Source organism: Plectropomus leopardus, chromosome 15, assembly GCF_008729295.1.
Source record: "Plectropomus leopardus isolate mb chromosome 15, YSFRI_Pleo_2.0, whole genome shotgun sequence".
Classification (NCBI taxonomy): Eukaryota; Metazoa; Chordata; class Actinopteri; order Perciformes; family Serranidae; genus Plectropomus; species Plectropomus leopardus.
This window is the reverse complement of record NC_056477.1, coordinates 8,632,530-8,656,879: the sequence shown is the minus strand read 5'-3', so window position 1 is coordinate 8,656,879 and position 24,350 is coordinate 8,632,530. Positions and strand designations below refer to the sequence as shown.

Here is a 24,350-nt window from a genome sequence, read left to right as displayed (position 1 = left end):
CTGCTCTGGAAACTTTGGAAAAAACTGAAAAGAAAAGGCGTATTTCCTATGTGAAAGGACAGCACAGTTTGCAGTGTGGTGTACTTGACCCGGCTGCAGCAGCAGTCTCGGGGCGGTCTGTGAACTTCAGCAGACTGCGCGAGAAGAAAAAAAAAGCTCCTTTGACGTCAGCCACGTTAGATTTCAGTTGTCCAAGATGGCGGAGGTGAGCGGGCTGAGGAGCAGAAATCACTTCGAGCCCAACTGCAAAAGCCGAGTCGCTGACGAAGGTAAACAGTTGTTGCTCATGTCCAGTAGATGTATGAGTGTGATCCGATTAAGGAGTGCGAAACTGGGGAGCGGGGAGATTTGAATTTAAAGTGTTTTAGTTTCTGTCGTCTTTGTCTTTGTGAGTGAGTGGCAAACTCGCTTTTCCGTTAGCTTGTGTTGTCAGTTGGGAGACCAGCGGTGTCCCGAAAAATGTGGTACCCCCGCCAGACTGTGTCTCCTCTAACGGCAGCTCGCAAACTTAGTGTTAAAACAGTCAAAACTGTTTGAAAATGAGCTAAAGGGAGACACATGTTGACGGAGTGTGTTGTCTCTCTGTCGAAACACGTTTCAAATCTGTAATTTAAGCTGACAAGCTGCTGTATGAAAACGAGTCTGACCCGGATACAAAATTTAACCGCGACACCTGTCGGCTCATTTGTCCGGGCGTCACTTTCACCTGACCCGCAGAAGTCCAGCAGTTTGTCCGCTGTTTCCTGTGTGTAAACCTGCCTTTAAGCTGCTCAGTCTCCCTGTATCTGCTTCATGTGCCTCTTTTGTGAACTTTAAAAACAGTCCTTGTTACGCGTCGGCTGTTTTCTGTAACGGGGGTTCAGTCACACATAACAGTTACGCTAATCTCCTCATCCCACTAATGACTCGGATATTTTTAAATGCCCTACTATTAGTGTGCTCACTTCGCCAGCAGGCTTATCCACGTAATTGCGAGGCTAATTTTGTCTTCTGAATGCAAAGTGATACCTGAGTGTGACAGCATTTTACAAGCAGTTATTAATCATAAGAAATGAAAAGAAGTAAACCAAAGCCATTAACACACCATTGACTGATGCTGAAATCAATACATGGCACACCTCATGATGATTTTTCTTGCCTAGACATTGACAGGTATGCACGTTGAGGAATCAGTGTTGTGTTAATATTGAATATGTCAGGTCATTTCATTTATTTTATTTATTGGGACAACACACAATCAATATCTATGTAAATGTGCCAACTCGCTTATTTTTTCCTGTAAAACCTGTAAAATGACAAAATTCAACAATAGCAGGACACCATAAAGACAGCAACAGCTGCAATAAACAACAACAACAACGTAGCATTTTAGCACAAACAGCTATGCACACAATGAAGCAACAACATAACAACATAATTAAGCACAACATGCAGACATGTTGTTCAGCAATAGCAACAAGAAACAACAACAGACAGGAACAGAGATAAAATACAAGAGTCATAACGTAGATCTTAATAAAAATATTTTATGGATATTAGGGCATTAATGTCTGTATTCCCAAGCTTTGATGATCAATTAATTAGTTTGGTTGTTTAATCAAGAAAAAAGGGCGAAACGTTTTATCTAAATTTAAATTGCTTTGGGTTTGGACTGTTCAGATAAAACAAGCAGTGTTCCCATTGTCATCAAAAACCTGGAAAAGTTATGAAATTTCAAAATCACATTTTCCAGGCCTGGAAAAGTCATGGAATTGTAACATATGCACAGTTTTATAATTTATTTACAAATTTGCACAGATTAGAGCTGATTGTTCTTAACATTTATGTTCACACACTTCCATACTGAGCATATTTATTTACATACTTTTTTAAAGATCTAAATATTTACGTACTGTGCCAATTGTTTGCTCTTATTGTATTTTTATTTTATATTTTATATTCTTATATACTGGTGCTTATTTCTACTGCTGTGTCTCTGCAGGCACCAGAGCGACTATAATGAACCGCATTGAAAATGCATGGGAACCCTGATTAAGGCGTTTGAAACTCTTAAATTTTATACACCAAGCATTTAATTAAGTGATTGGAGAAAAAACAGTGTAACAGAGGGATTATGTTTTACCATCTGACATGAAAAAAAAACAATCTAATACCCTTGTCCTCTGTCCCAAAGCAATACGAGATAATAAATAACTGAAACTAATTTACTCCAGCACACTCTCTGTTTTTGTAACCTTTCTCTAAACCTTGTAAAGACTGGTAAGCAAACAGTAAATTGTCACTCTCCAAGGCTCATCTCTGAGATATGATCAGGAGGACTCTTTTATCAGGATAACCCTTATGTCTGCTTTCGCACAGGCCAGCTGACTCTGTAGCAACATTCACTCACTGCGGCTGCTCTTAATCTGCACTTTGTCCTCACAGACTCCCGATAGCTCTGCTTGCTGCAGTTGAACATTTGCCCTCCTTGACTCTTGTCCAGGGAGGCCGTGTCAGGTTGTCTGTTGGCGCTGGTGTGCAGGGAAGTCAGTGTACTGGCATCTTAATAGGCTACAGTGGATCCCTCGTCCTCTCTCATAAACTCTGTCTCTGCATTCTCGTTGTCTTGACACATAATGAACATATTGCCTGGTCACTTGGGATTATTTCAAAATAATTTAAAATGCATAGCCTGGGTGCAGAGGGTGTTGTAATGCTGCCTATGAAGCACTAGCAGTTATCTTGTCGCAATAGTAGAGAGATTTTTGAGTGAATGTTATGCTCAAAATGTTCAGTTATGATTCACATGTGAAATGTTGCAACAAACAACATCAGCAGATATTTAAGTTACTGGGTTTCACCAACAAGAATTGGTTTAATCTAAGATAAGCGCTAATCAGAGTTTTGTAAAACTAGGTTTAAAATGAGTGAATCCAGATTTAAAACTAAGCAGAGCTCTGTTACACCATATCCAAGTTTATTTATTCAAACAGAATTATATACAGATGTTATACAGTTAAAACATTACTTTTCTGCAACAATAAACATTATATTGTTGCTGGCTAAAAAAAAGCTAGCTTAATGGTACCCGTGATGACAGTTGTCCCAGTCTTTCTGTTCAGCTTAAGTTTACTTAGTGAGCTGGTATCTTTACAAAAACTCATTACCATCATGAAAGTCAAGTGGGCTGAGTCTGTCCTTCAACTCTGTTTGAGGAACTTGATTATCATGCTCAATCCATCTCAAAAAGGCAGCCACTGTAAAAGTTAAACCTCCTCAGCTCTAGTTTCAAAGTGAACCCTGGATCACAGTTTCTAGGATTCTAGGTTAAGAGTAAAAACAAAACAGATATTTAAGGAGAGATTTAAATTGAATTTTGCTTAATTTTACGGTAGTTTTAAAGTTTGGTGCAATAAAATTTGAACGTAAACCATAATTTAATGTTAAAAAGTTCATTCTTGTTGGTGAAATTCAGCCATAATCTTGCTTGCAGACCAAATTATATGTCACTGACTAACTTTCAGTTAAGCATTTTCCTAACATCCCACACTAATTCTTACACAATTTTTTTTATAAAGCCAGGGAAATTGCCTCTCTATGAAAGTATGAAAGCTCCCATATTTAGACAGCTGGTTAAGTTAAGTGGACCATGGCCTTATCAAAGTCTCCCTCAGATATAGTGCAGGAGTCCAGGGAAGGGAGAGCTGCTTTGGGACGGAGATGTAGGCTAGCTTGCGTAGACAAACTCTATTCTTGCCCTGTATAAAGATAGACCCCCACTTGTGTGTTTATGTGCAACGCTTTATGCTTCAAGTGTGTGATGTACTGTACAAACTTATCTCATCCCTTGATAACTTTTGTGTGTGAGTGTTCGCTGTGTGGAGAAACATGTAGGCCAGTTAACATCTGCTCAGTGCCTCCATAGATAAGAAGTAATGTGGTTAATTTTAGTTCTGCCCTCGTTTTCTGCAGGAGTAGGACAGTGCATCAGCCACTTTATCATGAAGTGCGAGTGCAGCTGTGAATGCACAGATCAGCAAAGCTAATGGTTTTTCACTGGCCTTGCATTGTGTTGTGTCTCTCACACACATTCTGCTGCAACACAGACTCTTCGCAGTCCCAGCAGAATAGTGTCTTTGTGTGGGTCCCCTCTGTGGCTGCAGTCTGTGCCACTTCATCCTGCTGAGTGCTGCTCTGGACTGGATGGGAACCTGCACTGCCACAGACTGATGAAATCTGCAGGGCTAATTTGTGTGCAGAGCAGATTACTGTAACTGCTTCATGCTCACGGAAGCTCCTCAAACACTAGCGCAGCATTACTGCTGCCCTTTGGGAATTTGCTGCAACTCCAGGTTGGGCTTTGAGTGCCCCATTTACAGTTGTCCTTTTGAGCAAGAATATAATGCAAAGGAGTGACTCTTGGGATGACATGTTTCTGTAGGCCAATGCAAAAGGGATTTTTCCATTGGATTTTGGATTATTGTAGAAAATAAGCTCTGTGGCTGACAAATATTTGTGATACTTGCATGTTGGGACAGTCTTCACAAATGAACAAAATAAATAAACAAATAAACAAAATAAATTACAATACACATTCAACCTTAACTTTTTTTTTTTTTTTTAGGTATTTTTTTTTTGGGCCACGTCCTGTTAAGGTGCTTTTTGCCTTCTGTCCATGTTTTAGAAATAAATCAAACCAATTTGCTCAGGTTTCAGAGGGTTAAAAGCTAACTGTAGGCTGTCAAACTAATCTACAGTCACTTCACCATCAAAATGGTGTACAAGAAAAGTAATAAAATATTGTAGTAATCATGAACATCGCCTGAATCATACAGGTTCTATAGTTGCGTCAGTTTTATTAATGATCCGATTTGTTAATGTTTTTTCGCCCATGTCTCTGGATCCTTTGCTTAGCCCATCAGTTAGACCATGCAGCACGGTGTTGTTTTTTCTGATCGAGGACCATTTATTTTCATAGGAAATGCTCATTTGAAATGTATTATGTACTCAGGAAAAATGTGTAATCTCTGTCTGTCTAGGTACTGTGAAATTGAATTTGTGTGTTCAGTGCCGCTGTAACTACTAGGCCCTCATTACCTGGGGCGATGCACAGGAGACAAGTTTGCAATAAACTTGTTTGTACAGCCTGAACTTTCTTCCTGTGTCATCCACATAAGGCACCACTGTTAAAGCTCTCACTCTCAATTGAACACAAAGACTTGGAGACATTTGGTTTGAATGTCTAAACCTGTAGATTCAAGCTGCATGAAAAAAATGCAACAACAAAAAAGGGCCCAACTCATGACTTTCATATTAAGCTTCCTATTTAGATCATAATTAACATTTGAGCTGAAACGAATGGTTGATTAATTATTTTCTAAATTGTGCGGATGTGATGCTTCTCTTTGTCTTATGTGATGCTAAATCTAACCTCTCTGGGCTTTGGACTGTTGGACTGTCATGCAGAACAAGCTATTTGAAGATGTCACCTCCCTTTTGGAAATTAGTCAGTAACTCAAGATAATAAATCTCCATATTTATTGATCATTGAAAAAAATGTCAGTTGCAGCATTTGTGCAGCTAGCATCTTCTCAGTGCCTTAGTTTTCTCACTGCTGAATACAGGTGGAGTCCCCAAGGCGTGTCTGTGAAGCTATAATAGGAGCTCTTTTGTACTCTTCAAATATGTTTGGCCTTCTGACCAGGCCTTTTGCCTGGAAAGTGGGGAACAGTAGTAAAGCATTATAAACTTATCTTGTTGATATATAAGGCAAAATGGCTTTTTTTTTATACCACAAGCAGCCTTATTTGTCATTGTTGATTCATAGAGTTGTGACAACTTCTCAATCTACAAAACTAGTTTAGACAAAAGAAGAAAACAGCATGTTATTTTACAAGGGTAGTTTACCATTCTTGAATTTTCACGTATGTAGTTTAGTCACACAAAATATTGGAGTTGCAATGATCAGCTGATTAATTGCTGATTGACAGAAAATTAATTTGCAACCGCTTTCACTAACCAGTTGTTTTGTATCATTTTTATTTCAAAGGTTTTTAAATATTTTGACTATTTCACCAGCTGTGACAGTTATAAACACAGCAATTAATCAAGAAAATAAACTGCAGATTAATCCAAGATTAAATGAATCAGCCCTTTAAATAATGATATCAGATTGAGTGACTCGTCTACATGCATTATGTTGTGTGTGTGTGTTAGTGGTTCAGCACACTTTCGTATGCTGCAGTTAAGGTCCTGTGACAAGAGGAGTCCTGCAGTTTTAGAGGAAACATGTGCTTTAGATTTAGAGGAAAGACGTCAGGAATCTGAAAGTGGCTGACAAGAAGAATGTGAAAGCGCTGCCCTCCTAACTTCCTTCTCTCGTGTCCTTTTTGCTGGCCCTTTGTAATGTTCAGCACAAGGCTATTTTTGAGTTTGACCTAGATGGGTAGACCAGAGTGGATGACAGTATTTAGCCCAGCACAGAATGCTGAAAAGATCTACAGTTTGATCACATAATAAAGGGCATTTTGCTTTCTCTTTAACTTCTCAGAGCAATGGTCTCTCACGTAAACAAACTGAAACCTATCACTTCAGTAAAGTGGTTTTCTGGTTTTGCTGCACAGCCCTGCCCCCACATTGTTCTCCTTCCTTCATGACTATTGTCTTTCACCACTAACATGCAACATGATGTTATATAACCAGTGTAATTTAACTTTTTTCTACCTACTTTCTTTGGTTTTCTAAAGGCTTGAGTGGTGTGGAAGATGTCCCCATTTTTCGACATAAGCGGAGGCCTCCTTTAGCCAGGCCTGAAGACCTGGAGGATGAGCTGCTCCCCAGGACCACAGCCTCAAGCTCGGGCAAAAACGCCAACCTCACCCCCTCACCAGATGAAGAGACTCAGGAAGAAGAGGTAATGTGCTGCTGTATTCCCTGTCATTTCCTGTCAACCGACAAACATGTATACAATTACGATTTTGGGTAGTCAATGTTTCTCTTTCTGTTCACCTCACCTCACCCCCAGACGCTTTGTTTGCTGATCTCAGCCTTGTAATTTTCAGTTTCCTGTCTTCTCCATGAAACCTGCCTCCTCATCACTTTAAATACTATCCCAATGCCAGGCAAAGCTCCTGATTGACTGCAAATTCATGTCTTCAGGCTGTAGTAGAGGAAGAGAAGGCCAGGCCCATCCAGATCGTTCTGGCAAACGAGGATGAGCACAGCTTTGAGCTGGACGCCGCAGCGCTGGAGAAGATCCTGCTGCAGGATCACGTAAAAGACCTGAATGTGGTGGTCGTGTCTGTGGCTGGAGCCTTCCGCAAGGGCAAGTCCTTCCTGCTGGACTTCATGCTGCGCTACATGCACAGTCAGGTGAGATAACCAATGCTTGATTTTCGTTCTTTTTCTGGACACCAGAGGGTACATTATTCAGTGGAGATTAAAAGAGAAATGTATTCAGTTAAGTGCTTGATACATGTCAAGTGTTTTGTCAGTTTTCTGTGACGCTGCATATTGATTAGACTTTTTAAAATCAGGATGAAAAAAATATTAACACCATGTGCGCGCTGATACAACTTTCTGATGGAACAATGAGGCTGGTCTAAAATCTAAATAGTGGCAGAAACTGATGCCAAAAGATATTTTTCTGTAATTTGAACGTGACTTTGCACAGGCTGGTACTGTGTGTTTCTCCTTTCACAGTGCACTAATGCTTTTGTTTGGTTTTGCTTGACTTGTGCAGTGATGTGGTTATTGGATGTTGTTTTATGGAAGATACATTGTAGAATAGAGTCACATAATATTGAAAATTCAGATGACAGTCATTTTTGTAGAAATAAAACTGATATTTTTTTCTTTGACAAGGACACAACTATTTATGTGGTAGGGCTACATCTAACAATTGTTTTGCATCAGTTATTCATCTGTGGATTATTTGCTTTATTAATTGTTTGTTTTATAAATGGTTGCAAAATAGTGAAAAATGTCCAACACAGTTTCCTAGAGAAATATCATCTTCAGATTTCTTGTTTTGTCCAGTCAGTTGTAAGATGTTTTTACCTTACAAATTGACAAAGACTAAAATACTATATTAACATGTAATTCATATAAGAGAATATTGAAATAAAATCAGTGATTTTTTTTTTTTCTTTAAAATTACTTGAAACAATCAACTATCAAAATAGTTGCACCTCCAGTGTATAGTTACCTATTATACTGTAACTGTGATGCCTATTAACGGATGAAGACATCTTTAAAAACACTGATTCATTCACAACTGTTCTGATTAATTATTAAATTCCTCCTTACGAAATTACTCCCTAACTATTTCTAAGTAGAAAAGTTAATGTAACTGTAACTTTTACTTCATCATGTCACTGTTGGTCTTGCATTTGTTCCGTAGCTGGTTATTTATTTATTTTTTTAACTTATGTCAAAAATTAGTTTTCTAATCTGTTGAGTTTTTTACTGAGGCACAGATATTTGGATTTTAACTATCAATTTAAAAGAGACCAGTAATGGCCTTATTTACTGAGAAATAGAGAATTGGTGCAAAGTGTCTGTGAGATCAGTAAAACAAATTCTTCACACTTGTCCTAATTGTGAAAAGCCCCTTCTGATGGTGTGTTTACATGACCTAAGTCAACATAAAAAGGCTCATCCATCCTCTGGTGGCTTTAATACTGTGTAACATTCACATTCAGTTGAGGTTGTGAAACCGGGTGGGCTCGAGGAATATGTGCAGCAGATGAGATAACAACCAGCACTGGCATGTGTGACCGAATGTGACGAGCAGAGACGAGACCTTCCTGTTTGCTCTCATGCTGAGATACTTACTCAACAATGTGACTAAGACAGACAAGGTGGTACATGAATATGACAGGGTGATTTAACTGGTCTCTGCCTTCTGGGAAGATGAATTTTACCATAACTAGCTTTCATAATAAGAGTTTGGGTACTTAAATATGGTTACTGACTTTTGAAATAGTATTTATAAATATAAATTACAGCATTACATATCCACACAGACATTTTCAAGCATGTCCAACCAACAACTGTGTGACTCATTCCGACACAAGTATCAACAACTAGTCCTTCAGAAGCAGACAGGATCACCTTACAAAGACACACACACACACACACAAGAGGAAAGACGGAGGAATGTTTTTCTCACAGCTGTTGGGCAGCATGAACGTAGGCATTCATGCAAGACTGACCAGACCTGCACATGTTCACATTTTTTCCCCCCAAACACTAACCTTAAGTTCTATATATTCAGTTATACCCAGGAGTTGATGGTGCAAAAAGTAACTTTTAGTTTATGTTATTATTATTATTATTATTATTGGATTGCAGTGACTTGCTCTTATCAAACGGCAATAGAATAGAAGCCAGGAATCGGTGTTCATTCATACTTTGCTTTGCAAATTAGGCATTTGTTTGTGAGGCTTCTTTATACATTTCCCATTTGTGGTCAGTGGCCCTCTACACTTGTCAGCCAGAACTACAGACAAGGTCACAAAGTGTTGCTTTAATTTGATCAACTTTTTTTGTAATGAGGTGCTCTTAATGGTCCTTAAAACAAAGATTCTTACAAGAATAACATTAAATCCGTTGCTATGTGGGCGTTTGGTCTCAAATTGATGCTTTGTGCTGCAGCGCCACTAGTCTTGCTACTGTGGGAGCCACATTTTTCAGAGCACGAGTGATCTGTTCACACTTGTTACCCTGTACACTATACACTGTAAAAATACAAGCATGACCTTGTGTGTGACTAAACAGGAGTTAAAGGGTTTACATCTTATACGTACTTGGGATTTTCTCAAATCATAGGAATGGAAATTAAACACAAATGGGAAGAAGACCTTGACTGTAATTTTGAAGTGAATAAGAAGCACCGTGGACTGGAAATCAGTATTTCTCTTGTAACACCAGACATGAAATCATGCAATACAATCTCATTCATAGAATAAACTACTTTCCTAGCAGGCTGCACAGAATAAAGCCTCAGTATTCCCAGCTCTGCCCAGAAAGCATAACTGGTGTAGGTATGCTGATGCATAGTATGTTCTTGGCCTCCCTGTCTAAATTCATTTCTCAGATGGGTTGGATGTGTGTTAGTAATGGGAAGCAGGTAGGTGGTGGTGGGTTGATCCTGCATCTATGCTCATTTATTACATTGTTGCATCATTACATTGCAAAAACAACAAAGATAGTGTGAAAATAAAAAAAAATTAAGGATGATGGTTCAACTGTTTTTCAGATGTTTTTTTAATTGCATGTTCTTGGTTATTGCTATGTTTTTCTCTTTTTCTTTCTCCTGCTGATGTGTTTAAAGACAATGTTCAAACTTTATGCCTTCTTAGGTTGTTTGTTTTTTTTTAATTTTTGCTTAGTTGTATTTTAGGAACCCTTGTGTAACATATTGGCTGAGGGACTACAGATAGCCTCCTGCCTAATTTTGATATTTTTATACCTTGTGTATTTATTAATTTGCATTGTCCCTTCTTGAATAAACTCAACTGAAACCTTAATAACTGTCAAGTGTGGCGCTGCAGCACTTGAAATCAGCAAGTCAGAAAGTTTTACACAGGTCTCTTCATTATCCTATTAGCCATTAGTTTCTAAGTCAATATTGCACTTGTAGATAATAGGTTAGTTATATAAAGATTTTCAAAATCTGTCCTGATGATTGAAGGGTCACTAAAATCAATGTTTTTTGTCCACTAGAGGTGTGAATGTGCAAATCAAATTTCACACTAATTGGGTCATTGGGGTTTGGAAATATTGTGGTCACAGTCAATCTCTATTGAAGGTTCTTTATGTTCTTTTAATGACTTCACTAAACAATACTTTTTTCCCCCGGTTGTAATCATAGCAAATTTTTGGTGAACTTCAGTCCACTGACCTCTACACTTTTTTCACCAACGGTTCTCTTAAAAAAATGAAATTTTAAGCCCAGCTGGTAATCGTAGCAATACTTCAGTCCACTGACCTCCCTCTTTCTTTTAACATTATCTCTCCACATCTGTCAACTCTTCCCTTCAATCTTTACCTCTTATCTGTTCCAACCAACGTTTCTCCTCTCATCTTATTTCTTCTTTGTCTCCTCCCTCTCTCCCTCTACAACAGAGTGAGTCGTGGATAGGAGGTGATGATGAGCCCCTGACAGGGTTCACCTGGAGAGGAGGCTGCGAGAGGGAGACCACAGGAATTCAGATCTGGAGCGAAGTCTTTGTGGTCGACAAGCCTGATGGCAGCAAGGTAGCCTGTTACCTTACAAACAATACGATACGTTTTTTGTGAGCTTCTCGAGAAAATGTTGTCACAATTCACAGATTTTTCCACTCATACCCTGCTCGGCCTGAAATTTCAGCTTATTACATGTGTCGCGTCTTGTCCCAACAGGTTGCTGTGCTCCTTGTTGACACTCAGGGAGCATTCGACAGCCAGTCCACCATAAAGGACTGCGCTACTGTGTTCGCCCTCAGCACAATGACCAGCTCTGTGCAGGTGAGACTTAAAAGCAGATCAGTTCAAAATATGTTGTCCCCTTTTTTTTTCTTAAAATGTCAACAGTTATGCCTCACACTGTTTTGTTTCTCTGTTCTCAGGTGTACAATCTCTCCCAGAACATACAGGAGGACGACCTGCAGCATCTGCAGGTTGGTGTCATTTATTTTTCTCCTTGGAAAAAGTAGCACTAAAGTTACAGTAACTGTTGTTTTTCTGATCAGAATTTTGTTTTTTCAAATGTAGCTCTTCACAGAATATGGCCGGCTGGCAATGGAAGAGATCTACCTGAAACCCTTCCAGGTACTGACTCCTAATTGATGAATGCCATCTACCATTTAACCCCTTGAAACCTGAGCAAATTGGCTTGTCTTCTTTCAAATTCACGGGAAGAAGGCAATGAGCAGAAAAGCAAAGAAATAAAAAACTCAAATTTACCAAGAAATACATTTTAAAAATACTAGGAAAATAGCAACAAAAAGAGGGAATAAAAGGAAGTGAACTGAAAGAAAGCGCTTGTGAAATATTTATCTGTAACATAATTTTGAAAATATGATAATGATAAATATGAATATAGTTTTGGACACTCTTTCCTAGGTTTTTAAAATATATTTTTATGATATTTTTTACATTTCTTGCCAGGTTGCTTATTGCCTTTTCCTCCATGTTTTTGAAAGAACTCAAACCAATTGCCTCAGGGTCCAAATGTTTGAATGAAAGGTGTCTGAATGCAGCACAAGAAAAGTGATGTCAAGCCAGGTCTCAAAGAGTTAAGGTGCACCTTGTCCATAAAATTCATCTATTCAATTTTGCACATGGCTGCACAGCAAGTAGCTGCATATTTTAATTAATAATATTAGGGGATTATTAAGATTAATTTAAATTAGAATGGAGCTTGTAACTGAAGAGAGGAATGGGCGATAAGAGGCAAAAAAGTTTTAAAAAATTGTTCGGTAAAAATTGACAGCCATATTTGGGCATGTCACCATTGTTATCTCAGCTGTAATTTGTCTTTCCAAAAAGCATGTGTAACGTGTTTCATTGTGTCTTTGTGATGTTGGCGGTGTGTTTCAGTCCCTGATGTTCCTGATTCGGGACTGGAGTTATCCTTATGAACACAGATACGGACTGGAAGGAGGCAACAACTTCCTGGACAAAAGACTGCAGGTGAGAATCATCTTTTTAAATCCAGTTGAAAATGCACATTTGTTTTTGAGGATACAGAAATTATTTTTCTGCACATTGTCGAAGATATTTACACAGCAGGTCACATGCTCCCTGCTCCTGTCAGACACACCACACAGACATACTTAATGTCTAGTCTGTTCAGCTGTGTGCAAATATGCTTAGCACGTCATGTGTGTACACATTCCTCGCATCAGTCATGGCGAGAGAAAAAACTTTCACTGTGACAGTGAATTGTTGTCTGCTGACTCAGGTGAAGCAGAACCAACACGAGGAGCTGCAGAATGTGAGGAAGCACATCCACTCCTGCTTCTCCAACATCGGCTGCTTCCTGCTGCCACATCCTGGCCTCAAGGTGGCCACCAACCCGTACTTTGACGGCAGGCTGAAAGGTGAGAAAATAGAAAATACACTAATAATGAAGAACGATATCTAAAGCATGCTGCAGAGAACAATCAAGGTGTGTGTTTTGTGTGTTTCAGACATTGATTATGATTTTAAGAGGGAGCTGGCCAAGCTGGTGCCTCTCCTCCTGGCACCAGAGCGGCTGGTTGTGAAGGAGATTGGAGGCAACAAAGTCACCTGCAGAGATCTCCTGGAGTACTTCAAGGTCCTGCAGGCTTTTATTATGCATGGTCCAGTTATTTTTACAGTGATAGGTCACAGAGAAACATAAAGCTTCAAATAACAATCTGCCACCTTAACTGCTAACACAGGATTAGTCATTTGAAAAGTAACAAAAAAGCTATAGGGGGCATAAATGAAACAAAATAGTTTTATAATAGTTTTTAGCCAGTAAACAGTGGTATCCTCTCCATCCAACCCAAATCATCCAATTAAGCGATTATAAGTCTCACCCCCCCAAAGTTACTGTTGCTAAGTCAGACAAGCCTGGCAAAAATAAACATGGCAATGCCTTTTTTAAGTTAAGTGTCACAAAAAGTGCCCTCTTAAGTGCCACAGTGTTTATTAGTGTGTGAAGATTGTGACAGTCCCCAACCACATCTTTTACAAAATTCCCACTGTCATGGAAAACCTGGAAAAGTCATGGAATTGTGTTGCCTGTAATGAAATTTGTACAGTAATCTTGTACGTGTAACTTTCCACATAATGTCACATGATAGCGTATCATATCCGTCAATGTGTGACAAGGTTTTGTTTACCATCACGTACGTTTCCTCATTTTTCTCCCAGGTAACATCTCACCCTACATGAATGGCACCCAGCTAGAATTATGTTTGATAAAGTTCTGATATGTTTCAATATGAGAAAAAACAGAGTGACATTAAAACTGTAGGGCCAGGAATCCATACCTGTGCTGTTGCTGTATTGTGCTCAGATGGAGCAATTTTTGTGTTATTCATAATGAATGTGCGGGGAAATTTTTATTATGGTTCCTCTAAAAGTCACAGGAAAGTTTTGAAATTTTGTCTATGGAAATGTGTGGGAACTCTGCCTCTTTTCAACACAGACACACACAGCCTATCAAAGTAAAACAGGGTTCAGACAAAGGTTCTGCGTTTGGGTCAGGACTCAGGAAGGGCTTATTATGGTTTGCAAACCTTTAAACTTTCTATTAATTTTGCTACAGTGGTGGCAGACAATAAGTAGAAGTAACATATCTGTGCTCAGTCATACTTGCAGTCGTTTGTTTAGTGTATCTTTTTTAACACACCACCCATGTGCATATTTCTCCCCAAATAATTAGTGAAAAAGCACTTGCCAGGATATTAGCTATGCTATGTTTTCTGGCAGAGTATGAACGTTATACAGGAAACACTGGTCTGATAATCTGTGTTCTTTTATATTCCTGCAGGCTTACATAAAGATCTACCAAGGGGAGGAACTGCCTCACCCTAAGTCCATGCTGCAGGTTAGTTTCTGTCTCTAAACAGAGGGAATATTAAGTATTGGTAACACTTTTGAGGTTATAATTCTCATTATATGTGGTCACCAAAGTTCTGTTGAATCTCATGGTCTTCTCTTGATTTTCAGGCGACAGCAGAAGCAAACAACTTGACTGCTGTTGCAGGAGCCAAAGACTTGTACGGCAAGAACATGGAGCAGGTAAAAACATGTTTTCCTCTCACAATCATGAATCACGATCAGTTTAGTAAGCCAAAGGTTGCTGACCGGGTGTCACTGAGGGAGAGCAGGGTGGAGTCATGGTCTCATTTTGATATGGTTTACAGTAAACAAGCAGCACACTAATTCAACAGGTCCAGTCATATAATATCTAAAAAACATCGTGCAAAATGGGGACTGATGAACTCTTTCACTTCACTGACATGTCTTTACTTTCAGGTCTGTGGTGGAGACAAACCATACATCGCCCCCGCCGACCTGGAGCGCTGTCACGAAGAGTTTCGCGAGCACTCAGTGCGTTACTTCCGCTCTGTGAAGAAAATGGGCGGCGAGGAGTTCTGCCAGCGCTACCAGAGCCAGCTTGAGTCCGAGCTGGACGAAACCTACAACCACTTCTCCAAGCACAACGACGGCAAAAACATCTTCTACGCAGCACGCACGCCTGCCACGATTTTTGCAGTCATGTTTGTCACCTACGTGGTGTCCGGGGTCACGGGCTTCATCGGTCTGAGCACCTTGGCAGCGCTGGCTAACCTTGTCATGGGTGTGGCGCTGCTGTCGCTCTGCACGTGGGCATACGTGAAGTATTCTGGAGAGTTTCGGGAGCTGGGAATGCTGATAGATCAGGTGGCCGAGACACTCTGGGAACAGGTGGGTCTCCAGTGTGAGAGGCTGAGGACTGTGTGTGTGTGTGTGTGTGTGTGTGTGTGTGCGTGTGCGTGTGCGTGTGCGTGCGTGTGTCCAGGTTAATCAACATGGCGAAAACAGATTCTGTAGTAGGAAATTTCTTATTAGTTTTAAGATTTGTATTGGCTGTAAAGATTTCTGCCTTCTTTGAATATGATGGAACTAGATGGTACTCGGCTGCTCAAAGCGCAATCTTTTTTTTTTCCTTTAAGTAAACAGTAATGTCTCTTTCCAAAAATCACGACTTGATTATTCAGACAATCCTCAGACCTTCTTGTGAGCAGTTTTATGTAGGAACTATTTTCTTTCTACCAGTCTACGCCCACCAACTATATCACAGCACAGAAGGAAGCGTGCATCTACTGATGAGGCTCCTCCTTGCAATAGTGGAAAGTGTAAACGTTAATGGCGTCGTCCTCTGCTGAGCTGTATTGTTAGCTAACTTTGCGATGTTAGATTCCTTCTAATCATTGATGCGGTTGTCGGGTGCAGAAAATACTTGTAGATCTGGAAATTCAAAATGTGTAAGGCAGATATAATCATATCAAAGATAGTTCAGCACTGGCACATATATTGGCCAATAAGTAACAAAGAATGCTGTACAGAAATGCCAAAGACATGCATTTATGATACTTTGGGATACAGAAATAATGTTATTATTATTATCGATTAATCTCTCAATTTTTAATTTTTTTTCTTTTAATCGCTCAGAGTTTAAGGCTTTAAAACATCAGTAAATAGATGTTTTTTTTCCCCATTGCAATTTCCCAAAACCCAACACAAGGTCTTTAAATTGCATCACATTAGCAAATGGAACATTTACTGTTATATGTAACTGAGAAAAGCAACAAATCATTACATTAGTTCCAGTCTGTACAAACAGAATTCTTTCTGGTTAATTTAAGTAATTCCTAGAAAGGAAAAAAAATGTGGTCACAAAAACAAGTTGTTCTGGGATCTTTTTATCTCTTAAATATTGACATTTCAGTTTTCAAGTTACTGACATTTTAATTGCATTTTCCTACTGTTTGCCTTGGTTTGCCTTAAAGGTCCAGTGTTTAGGATTTAGTGGCATCTAGCAGTGAGGTTACAAACTGCAGCCAACTTCAACTCCTCACATGTGCCAACGTATCGGAGAACTACGATGGCTGATGCAAAACCGCAGTCGAGCCCATCTATAGCCAGTGTTTGATTTGTTTGTTGATTTGGCTCAATCTAAGGTGACAAAAACATGATTTTTAATTCAGCGATTATAAACTAATAAAAAACATAGTTAGGAAAATAATTTTTCAATTTCTGCTAATATATCCCCCCTAAATCCTACAGACTGGACCTCTAAGCGCCTGTTTTCCTTTCATTTCAAGGAGTCTTAAAAAGCCAGAGAAACAAGAATCCTTCCATCATTTTTTACGTTCTTCTGTTCATGTCTATGATTGAAATCACATCCCATCATCCATCTCACACACTCTGGATTACTTTTCAGCGCTCCCAGCACACTGAAGCTCCATCAGAACCTAGTTTTATTTATCTCATTCCTCCATCAGTTGTTGGCCTGCACGCTCGGCACCCGGGAGCACAAATATGAAGTTTCTGTTTCTTATCTGTTTGGAATTTCATGAATGTTTGAGGTTCACCACAATCGCAGCCCTCGTGTCTCCTCTGACCTCTCCCTCCCTCCTCTGCTTCTGTGTCTCTCTCTCTGCCTCACAGAAGACATTGAGAAAGGTGAGACGTGTCACTTCCCGATTCTCTGATCTTCTGCCTGCCTCATTTCCTTTCCTTTCCTTTTACTTTCTCCGCCTGCTGCTACCGGTCCCCCTTTATTCGTTTTGTTTGTAAGGCTCAACATCAACCCACTTTTCTGTTTCATCTCTCCCTCTAATTTTTTTCCACCTTTTTTATATCTCCTTTATTTCTTGCCTGAACATCTGGATTGATCTTTCTCATCTTTTTTTTTCTCTCTTTCTGCTCCAGTGTCTTTCTGTCAGTCTTGTTCTTCATTTTAACTCTCCCATTCCTCCCTGCTGTCCTCTCAGGTGTTTTCCAAACTTTTGGAGCCTGTCAGGAACCGCCTGGCTTGGCCCGTCTCTCTCCTCCCTTCGTTCCCGTCAGGAGCGCTGCTGGGACTCAGAGCTCTGTCTCCTCTCAACAACAACTACAAGAAGATGAATTAGCTGCTGGCTGAATAACAGACTGTTAAACTTCCTTTTTTAAATAAAAAACTTCTGCAGTTTGCTGGCTTTATTGTTAATTTTCAGTCCGTTGGTGCTGGATTCTTAAACTTAAACCCCTGGACGCCCTCTGAGCTTCACTGAATGTATCTGAACACCTGCAGGCCAGGCTCATCTCAGGATTTGAAGATATGACGCCTGTCCAAACGGTTTTTACTAATCTTGGGTGGATGATTTATGTGTTTCTTTATTTTTGTTTCAGTTTAAGAGGTTTTGTTGTGAGTCTGTGTTTCTGTGGTTACCATGTGAAGACTACATCATGTTTTTGTTTCTTTGTTTTACCTTAAATTTTCTTCCTCCCTAACCTACTTTCTTTCAGTTTCTTTTTCTTTTCTTTTTTTAGATGTCTTTTTTAAGATGAGTTAAATGATTTGTTCTCACACAAAATCCTCTTTTTCTCTCCTCTCCTGCAGGTTTTGAAGCCACTAAGTGAACATTATATGGAAGACAACGTCAGACAGACGGTGGTTAACTCAATAAAAGCCAGCTTGACAGATCAGGGCTCGCAGCACACCAGGTTAAAGACTCACTGACGCTCTTCCTCCTCCTCATCTCCCCCGCCATGTCCCTCCTGCCCACTCGCTCAACGTGCTCAATCCTAGAACTGTGGAACTAGTTCAACACCAAAGCTGACCCTCTTTAATCCCTCACCCCCAAACGTCCGCCATCGCGTCGCTGCCCCGCATCTTAACTTGCTGTTGTGGACCTGTAGGCTCGCTGTCTGCCCTGCTCTTCATCGCCCCCCAGTGCCTCAGAGCAGAAACTGCACATTCATGAGAGGACCGAGCAGAGAAGCCGGCGGCCTCTTGCCAAAACAGGACCTGAAGGACTGTCATCTTCTCCAGTGTGCCATGCTGTGATGCATCTTGTGCTGTAACGCATACTGTAGGTTCACACACACACACACACACACACATACACACACACTTGTTGGTAGCGCTTCAGGATTGAGCTGCAATTCAGGGAAAACTGACACCAATGTGGGCAGCTGTTATCAACAATGGATGCAAACTGAAACACTTTTCTGTGCGTTTAATCGTTTTGCCTCACAGGACAGAGCTTCTTTCTCTTCAGCCTGTTGATTTCCTACAAGCACAAGTGACTAATCGACTAATAACGAGGTGATTGTCGTGTTCATGTTTATTGTTATTTCAGGAGACAGATGTTTTTGATTCTACTAAAGTCAATTGAAAACTCCATCATGTACGAGCTGGAGAGGCTTTTTAACGGTCAAATTTCCAGCCTGTCTCCACCTACAAATCTGAGAACTGAACTGATGAGAGCAGGAAATTAAGCAAAACTGTTTTTTTATTTTTTTTCTGCTGACATACCACTACTTCACCCGCCTCTCTCCTTTCATTCGGTTTTTCACACTAAGTTTGAAAGTCTCATTAACCGGGTGACATGTTCAAACTGTGGGCTCAGGTTACCTCTCTCTCCCTTTAATATTTTGTGATTGTTACCCTGAAGAGAACTGTAGTGAGCCTCGAGCCTCTCAGCTGACTTTTGACGTGTTTTTAATTTAGGACTGACATGTTTTATCTGGCCTTTAGTGTTTTCGTAGTGGACCTTCCAGCGTTTGGCCCTCTGCATGGTATTAAGAGCTACTGTATCATAGCATTAAAGCTGAGGGCTTTTGGAGCCCAGGCCTCTGTAGTCAGGTAGCCAGAGACGACTGTCACTTTCGAAGCATATTCTCTTTCACTGCCTTTCATGAAAGCTGCACTTTCCCTGCACGTTTTCCCTCACATATTTAGGACCTCAGTTCTTGCTTTTGGGAATCTTATTTTATTAGAGATGCATGTCTTTTTCCAGCTACTATTACACCTCTAAAGGAGCAGTTACACATTTTGGAAAATATGATTATTCGCTTTCTTGATTCAGATGAGAAGACTGATGGCAGTCATAGGATCTACGAAATTTTTAAAAATTTGCCTATACAAGCACCTCAAAAGCTCTACTACATTTTGTTTGTTGAATTTATACACATCTTTTTATATGAATTAAACAAACGTGAATTGGCAAGCTTTAGTGTTAGTGGACAGATTTTTTACCTGTTTTGGACACGTTCTGGTTGTCCAGGGCAAGTAAATTTCCACATCGGGCCAGTAAATCCACTAACACAATAAAAAAAATTTACAAGACAAAAGAAAAAAGAGAGACAAAACTTATTCTTTTTCAAAAAGTTATGGTGGAGGTTGCTAAGGAGTGAGCCATCTGCCTTTCCTTCTCATCTCTGTTGAGAGTTTCACATGTGCAGTAACACTCAGGCACTTGTGAGAAAATTGTAATGGGTAAAGACAAGGTTTATGAACTGAAGCGTAAGTGAGCATTCGGTTATCCTGCAAACAAAAGTTCAGCTGGGTGCCGTTAAGAAATCGTGGGAAAACCTATGTGTCTATGTACTATTTAATATGTATCAAGCACTGTGTCGCAATTTAGGGAAAAAGGCGGGTTAAACATTTTTCAAATGCAAAAGTTAAAACAAAACAGCACCCACAGCATCTCACCTTTATGGCCACTAAAAGCCCCCCCTTAATCCCCCTCCTCCTTTTGTTGTAATTCAATAACCGCTGAATAAAATTATTTCTACTACTACTACTATTTCTGACCAAGCGTTGAACCCTTCCCAAGCTGGCAGTTTCCGCCTTTTTCCAATCTTTATGCTAAGCTAACTGGCTGCTCCAGCTTTATATTTAACTGTTATACAAGAGCAATATTAAGCTTCCGTCTGCATCAAAGTGGATAAACGTATCTTCCAAAATGTGGAACAACTCCTTCACTGACAAGACTGTTTCCACTGCATTTTTGCCCCTCCTTCTCTATAATTGGATAAATCTAAAATCACTCAACCATATCTCCATCAGAGCTGGGTCTCCCAGAAAAAGCCTGATAAAATAACTCACACCAGGAACTGAAACATGTCTCGCTTTTGATTTCTCTTTGTTCAGCAGCTGCGCCGCATCTGTCTGAGCTCTTTTGCTTTGATTCCATCCACATGATCTCTCACCTCAAGCGCCAGTCTCATACTGTACAGTCTCTCTTTCTCTGTGTTCACATATGACGAATCGGGCATGTATGTTGGATTAAATATTTAAATAAACTTTGTATACATTTTATAGTGAATCAGTTGACAATGGCTGTTTTGTTTATCTTGATCATCCTAACAACAGTCTGGTTTGTTTAAATGATAAGTCGCTGCTGTAGGGATTACACTAGTTTATCTCCTTGTTCATGAGGACGGTCGTTAATAGAAACGTGGTGTGAATATTTGGATTCTGATAGGAAAATTGTTTTGATTGTGTTGAGTGGGTTGGAGACAATGTCTGTCTGCCTTTTAAAGATATCTCCGGTAATTTATTTTTGAATAAAATGTTTACCTTAAGAATAAATCATCAATTTAAGTCTTCCGGCTCCTGTTTCTCTGTTCTTTTACAAGGTACAAGGTAGATTTATTGTCATTTCTCTTAAATGTGGTTTAGGAAGAAATTATATTGAAGCTGATGCTAAATCCTGTTACATCTTTTTGGCGTTGAAGGAGGACTTGAGGAGTCTGAGGAAAGAAGCTACTCCGTCGTCTGGTGGTTCAGCAGCGGATACGTCTGCATTTTTTTCCAGATGGCAGCAGGGTGAACAGACTGTGGCTGCTGTCTGTCGGTATCCTTTGAGCTCTGTGTAGACACCTCAGTTCATAGAGGTAACTGATGCTCTGTAGATGGGAACCAGTGATGTTCTGGGCAGTTTTAATCACTTGCTGTAGAGCCTTCCTGTCCTGGGCCTGGCAGGAACCATGCCATTTAGTGATGTTTCCAGTCAGCATGCTTTCCATTGCTCCTCTATAGAAGTAGGGAATTCAGTTGATTATTTCTTGGAAAAGACTTCTTTCGCCACATAGTGAATAAATTGGAAATAAAGGCCACAAAGGCAATAGTATAGTATGTCGAAAAATGTCAAAATTTGACATGTCATGAAAATGGCACAAAACAACATATTATAGCTTGTAGAGTCGCCACATAGTGAATAAAGTGGAAATAAAGGCCAAAAACAGCCAAAAACATCATAATTTTGCATGTCCAAAAAATGGCCACAAAGGCAATAGAACAGTATGTCGAAAAATGTCAAAATTTGACATGTCATAGTATGTCATAGTATGTCATATTCACTATGTGTAGAGTCGCCACATAGTGAATAAAGTGGAAATAAAGGCCAAAAACGGCAAAAAACATCATAATTTTGCATGTCCAAAAAATGGCCACAAAGGCAATAGTATAGTATGTCGAAAAATGTAAAAATTTTGACATGTCATAAAAATGGCAGAAAACAACATATTGTAGCTTGTAGAGTCGCTACATAGTGAATAAAGTGGAAATAAAGGCCAAAAACGGCCAAGAATATCATAATTTTGTATGTCCAAAAAATGGCCACAAAGGCAATAGTATAGTATGTCGAAAAATGTCAAATTTTGACATGTCATAAAAATGGCAGAAAACAACATATTATAGCTTGTAGAGTCGCCACATAGTGAATAAAGTGGAAATAAAGGCCAAAAACGGCCAAAAACATCATAATTTTGCATGTCCAAAAAATGGCCACAAAGGCAATAGTATAGTATGTCGAAAAATGTCAAAATTTGACATGTCATAAAAATGGCAGAAAACAACATATTGTAGCTTGTAGAGTCGCCACATAGTGAATAAAGTGGAAATAAAGGCCAAAAACGGCCAAAAACATCATAATTTTGCATGTCCAAAAAATGGCCACAAAGGCAATAGTATAGTATGTCGAAAAATGTCAAAATTTGACATGTCATAAAAAATGGCAGAAAACAACATATTGTAGCTTGTAGAGTCGCTACATAGTGAATAAAGTGGAAATAAAGGCCAAAAACGGCCAAGAACATCATAATTTTTTATGTCCAAAAAATGGCCACAAAGGCAATAGTATAGTATGTCGAAAAATGTCAAATTTTGACATGTCATAAAAATGGCAGAAAACAACATATTATAGCTTGTAGAGTCGCCACATAGTGAATAAAGTGGAAATAAAGGCCAAAAACGGCCAAAAACATCATAATTTTGCATGTCCAAAAAATGGCCACAAAGGCAATAGTATAGTATGTCGAAAAATGTCAAAATTTGACATGTCATAAAAATGGCAGAAAACAACATATTGTAGCTTGTAGAGTCGCCACATAGTGAATAAAGTGGAAATAAAGGCCAAAAACGGCGAAAAACATCATAATTTTGCATGTCCAAAAAAATGGCCACAAAGGCAATAGTATAGTATGTCGAAAAATGTCAAATTTTGACATGTCATAAAAATGGCAGAAAACAACATATTGTAGCTTGTAGAGTCGCTACATAGTGAATAAAGTGGAAATAAAGGCCAAAAACGGCCAAAAACATCATAATTTTGCATGTCCAAAAAATGGCCCACAAAGGCAATAGTATAGTATGTCGAAAAATGTCAAATTTTGACATGTCATAAAAAATGGCAGAAAACAACATATTGTAGCTTGTAGAGTCGCCACATAGTGAATAAAGTGGAAATAAAGGCCAAAAACGGCCAAAACATCATAATTTTGTATGTCCAAAAAATGGCCACAAAGGCAATAGTATAGTATGTCGAAAAATGTCAAATTTTGACATGTCATAAAAATGGCAGAAAACAACATATTATAGCTTGTAGAGTCGCCACATAGTGAATAAAGTGGAAATAAAGGCCAAAAACGGCCAAAAAACATCATAATTTTTGCATGTCCAAAAAATGGCCACAAAGGCAATAGTATAGTATGTCGAAAAATGTCAATTTTGACATGTCATAAAAATGGCAGAAAACAACATATTGTAGCTTGTAGAGTCGCCACATAGTGAATAAAGTGGAAATAAAGGCCAAAAACGGCCAAGAACATCATAATTTTGTATGTCCAAAAAATGGCCACAAAGGCAATAGTATAGTATGTCGAAAAATGTCAAAATTTGACATGTCATAAAAATGGCAGAAAACAACATATTGTAGCTTGTAGAGTCGCCACATAGTGAATAAAGTGGAAATAAAGGCCAAAAACGGCCAAAAACATCATAATTTTGCATGTCCAAAAAATGGCCACAAAGGCAATAGTATAGTATGTCGAAAAATGTCAAATTTTGACATGTCATAAAAATGGCAGAAAACAACATATTGTAGCTTGTAGAGTCGCTACATAGTGAATAAAGTGGAAATAAAGGCCAAAAAACGGCCAAGAACATCATAATTTTGTATGTCCAAAAAATGGCCACAAAGGCAATAGTACAGTATGTCGAAAAATGTCAAATTTTGACATGTCATAAAAATGGCAGAAAACAACATATTATAGCTTGTAGAGTCGCCACATAGTGAATAAAGTGGAAATAAAGGCCAAAAACGGCCAAAAACATCATAATTTTGTATGTCCAAAAAATGGCCACAAAGGCAATAGTATAGTATGTTCGAAAAACTTCAAATTTTGACATGTCATAAAAATGGCAGAAAACAACATATTGTAGCTTGTAGAGTCGCTACATAGTGAATAAAGTGGAAATAAAGGCCAAAAACGGCCAAGAACATCATAATTTTGTATGTCCAAAAAATGGCCACAAAGGCAATAGTATAGTATGTCGAAAAATGTCAAAATTTGACATGTCATAAAAATGG

General features: G+C 39.1%; 1 protein-coding gene across 1 annotated transcript; it reads left to right on the top strand.

Annotated features, from left to right (window-relative positions):
- Positions 1-184: 184 nt before the first annotated feature.
- Positions 185-21,082, top strand: atl2 (atlastin GTPase 2). Its single transcript, XM_042501800.1, has 14 exons — positions 185-269; positions 6,726-6,892; positions 7,138-7,350; positions 11,110-11,241; positions 11,386-11,490; positions 11,592-11,642; positions 11,737-11,793; positions 12,565-12,657; positions 12,929-13,067; positions 13,158-13,285; positions 14,492-14,548; positions 14,671-14,742; positions 14,980-15,411; positions 18,092-21,082. The coding sequence occupies exons 1-14, from the start codon at positions 197-199 to the stop codon at positions 18,209-18,211; spliced, it is 1,839 nt and encodes a 612-aa protein (XP_042357734.1). The 5' UTR covers positions 185-196; the 3' UTR covers positions 18,212-21,082.
- Positions 21,083-24,350: the final 3,268 nt, after the last annotated feature.

Excerpts from the sequence above, each read along its gene's own strand:
- atl2 (XM_042501800.1), top strand. The coding sequence starts at position 197 with ATGGCGGAGGTGAGCGGGCTGAGGAGCAGAAATCACTTCGAGCCCAAC. Across the intron at positions 7,351-11,109 it reads TGCGCTACATGCACAGTCAG|AGTGAGTCGTGGATAGGAGG; the intron begins GTGAGATAACCA and ends CCTCTACAACAG. Across the intron at positions 11,491-11,591 it reads CAATGACCAGCTCTGTGCAG|GTGTACAATCTCTCCCAGAA; the intron begins GTGAGACTTAAA and ends CTCTGTTCTCAG.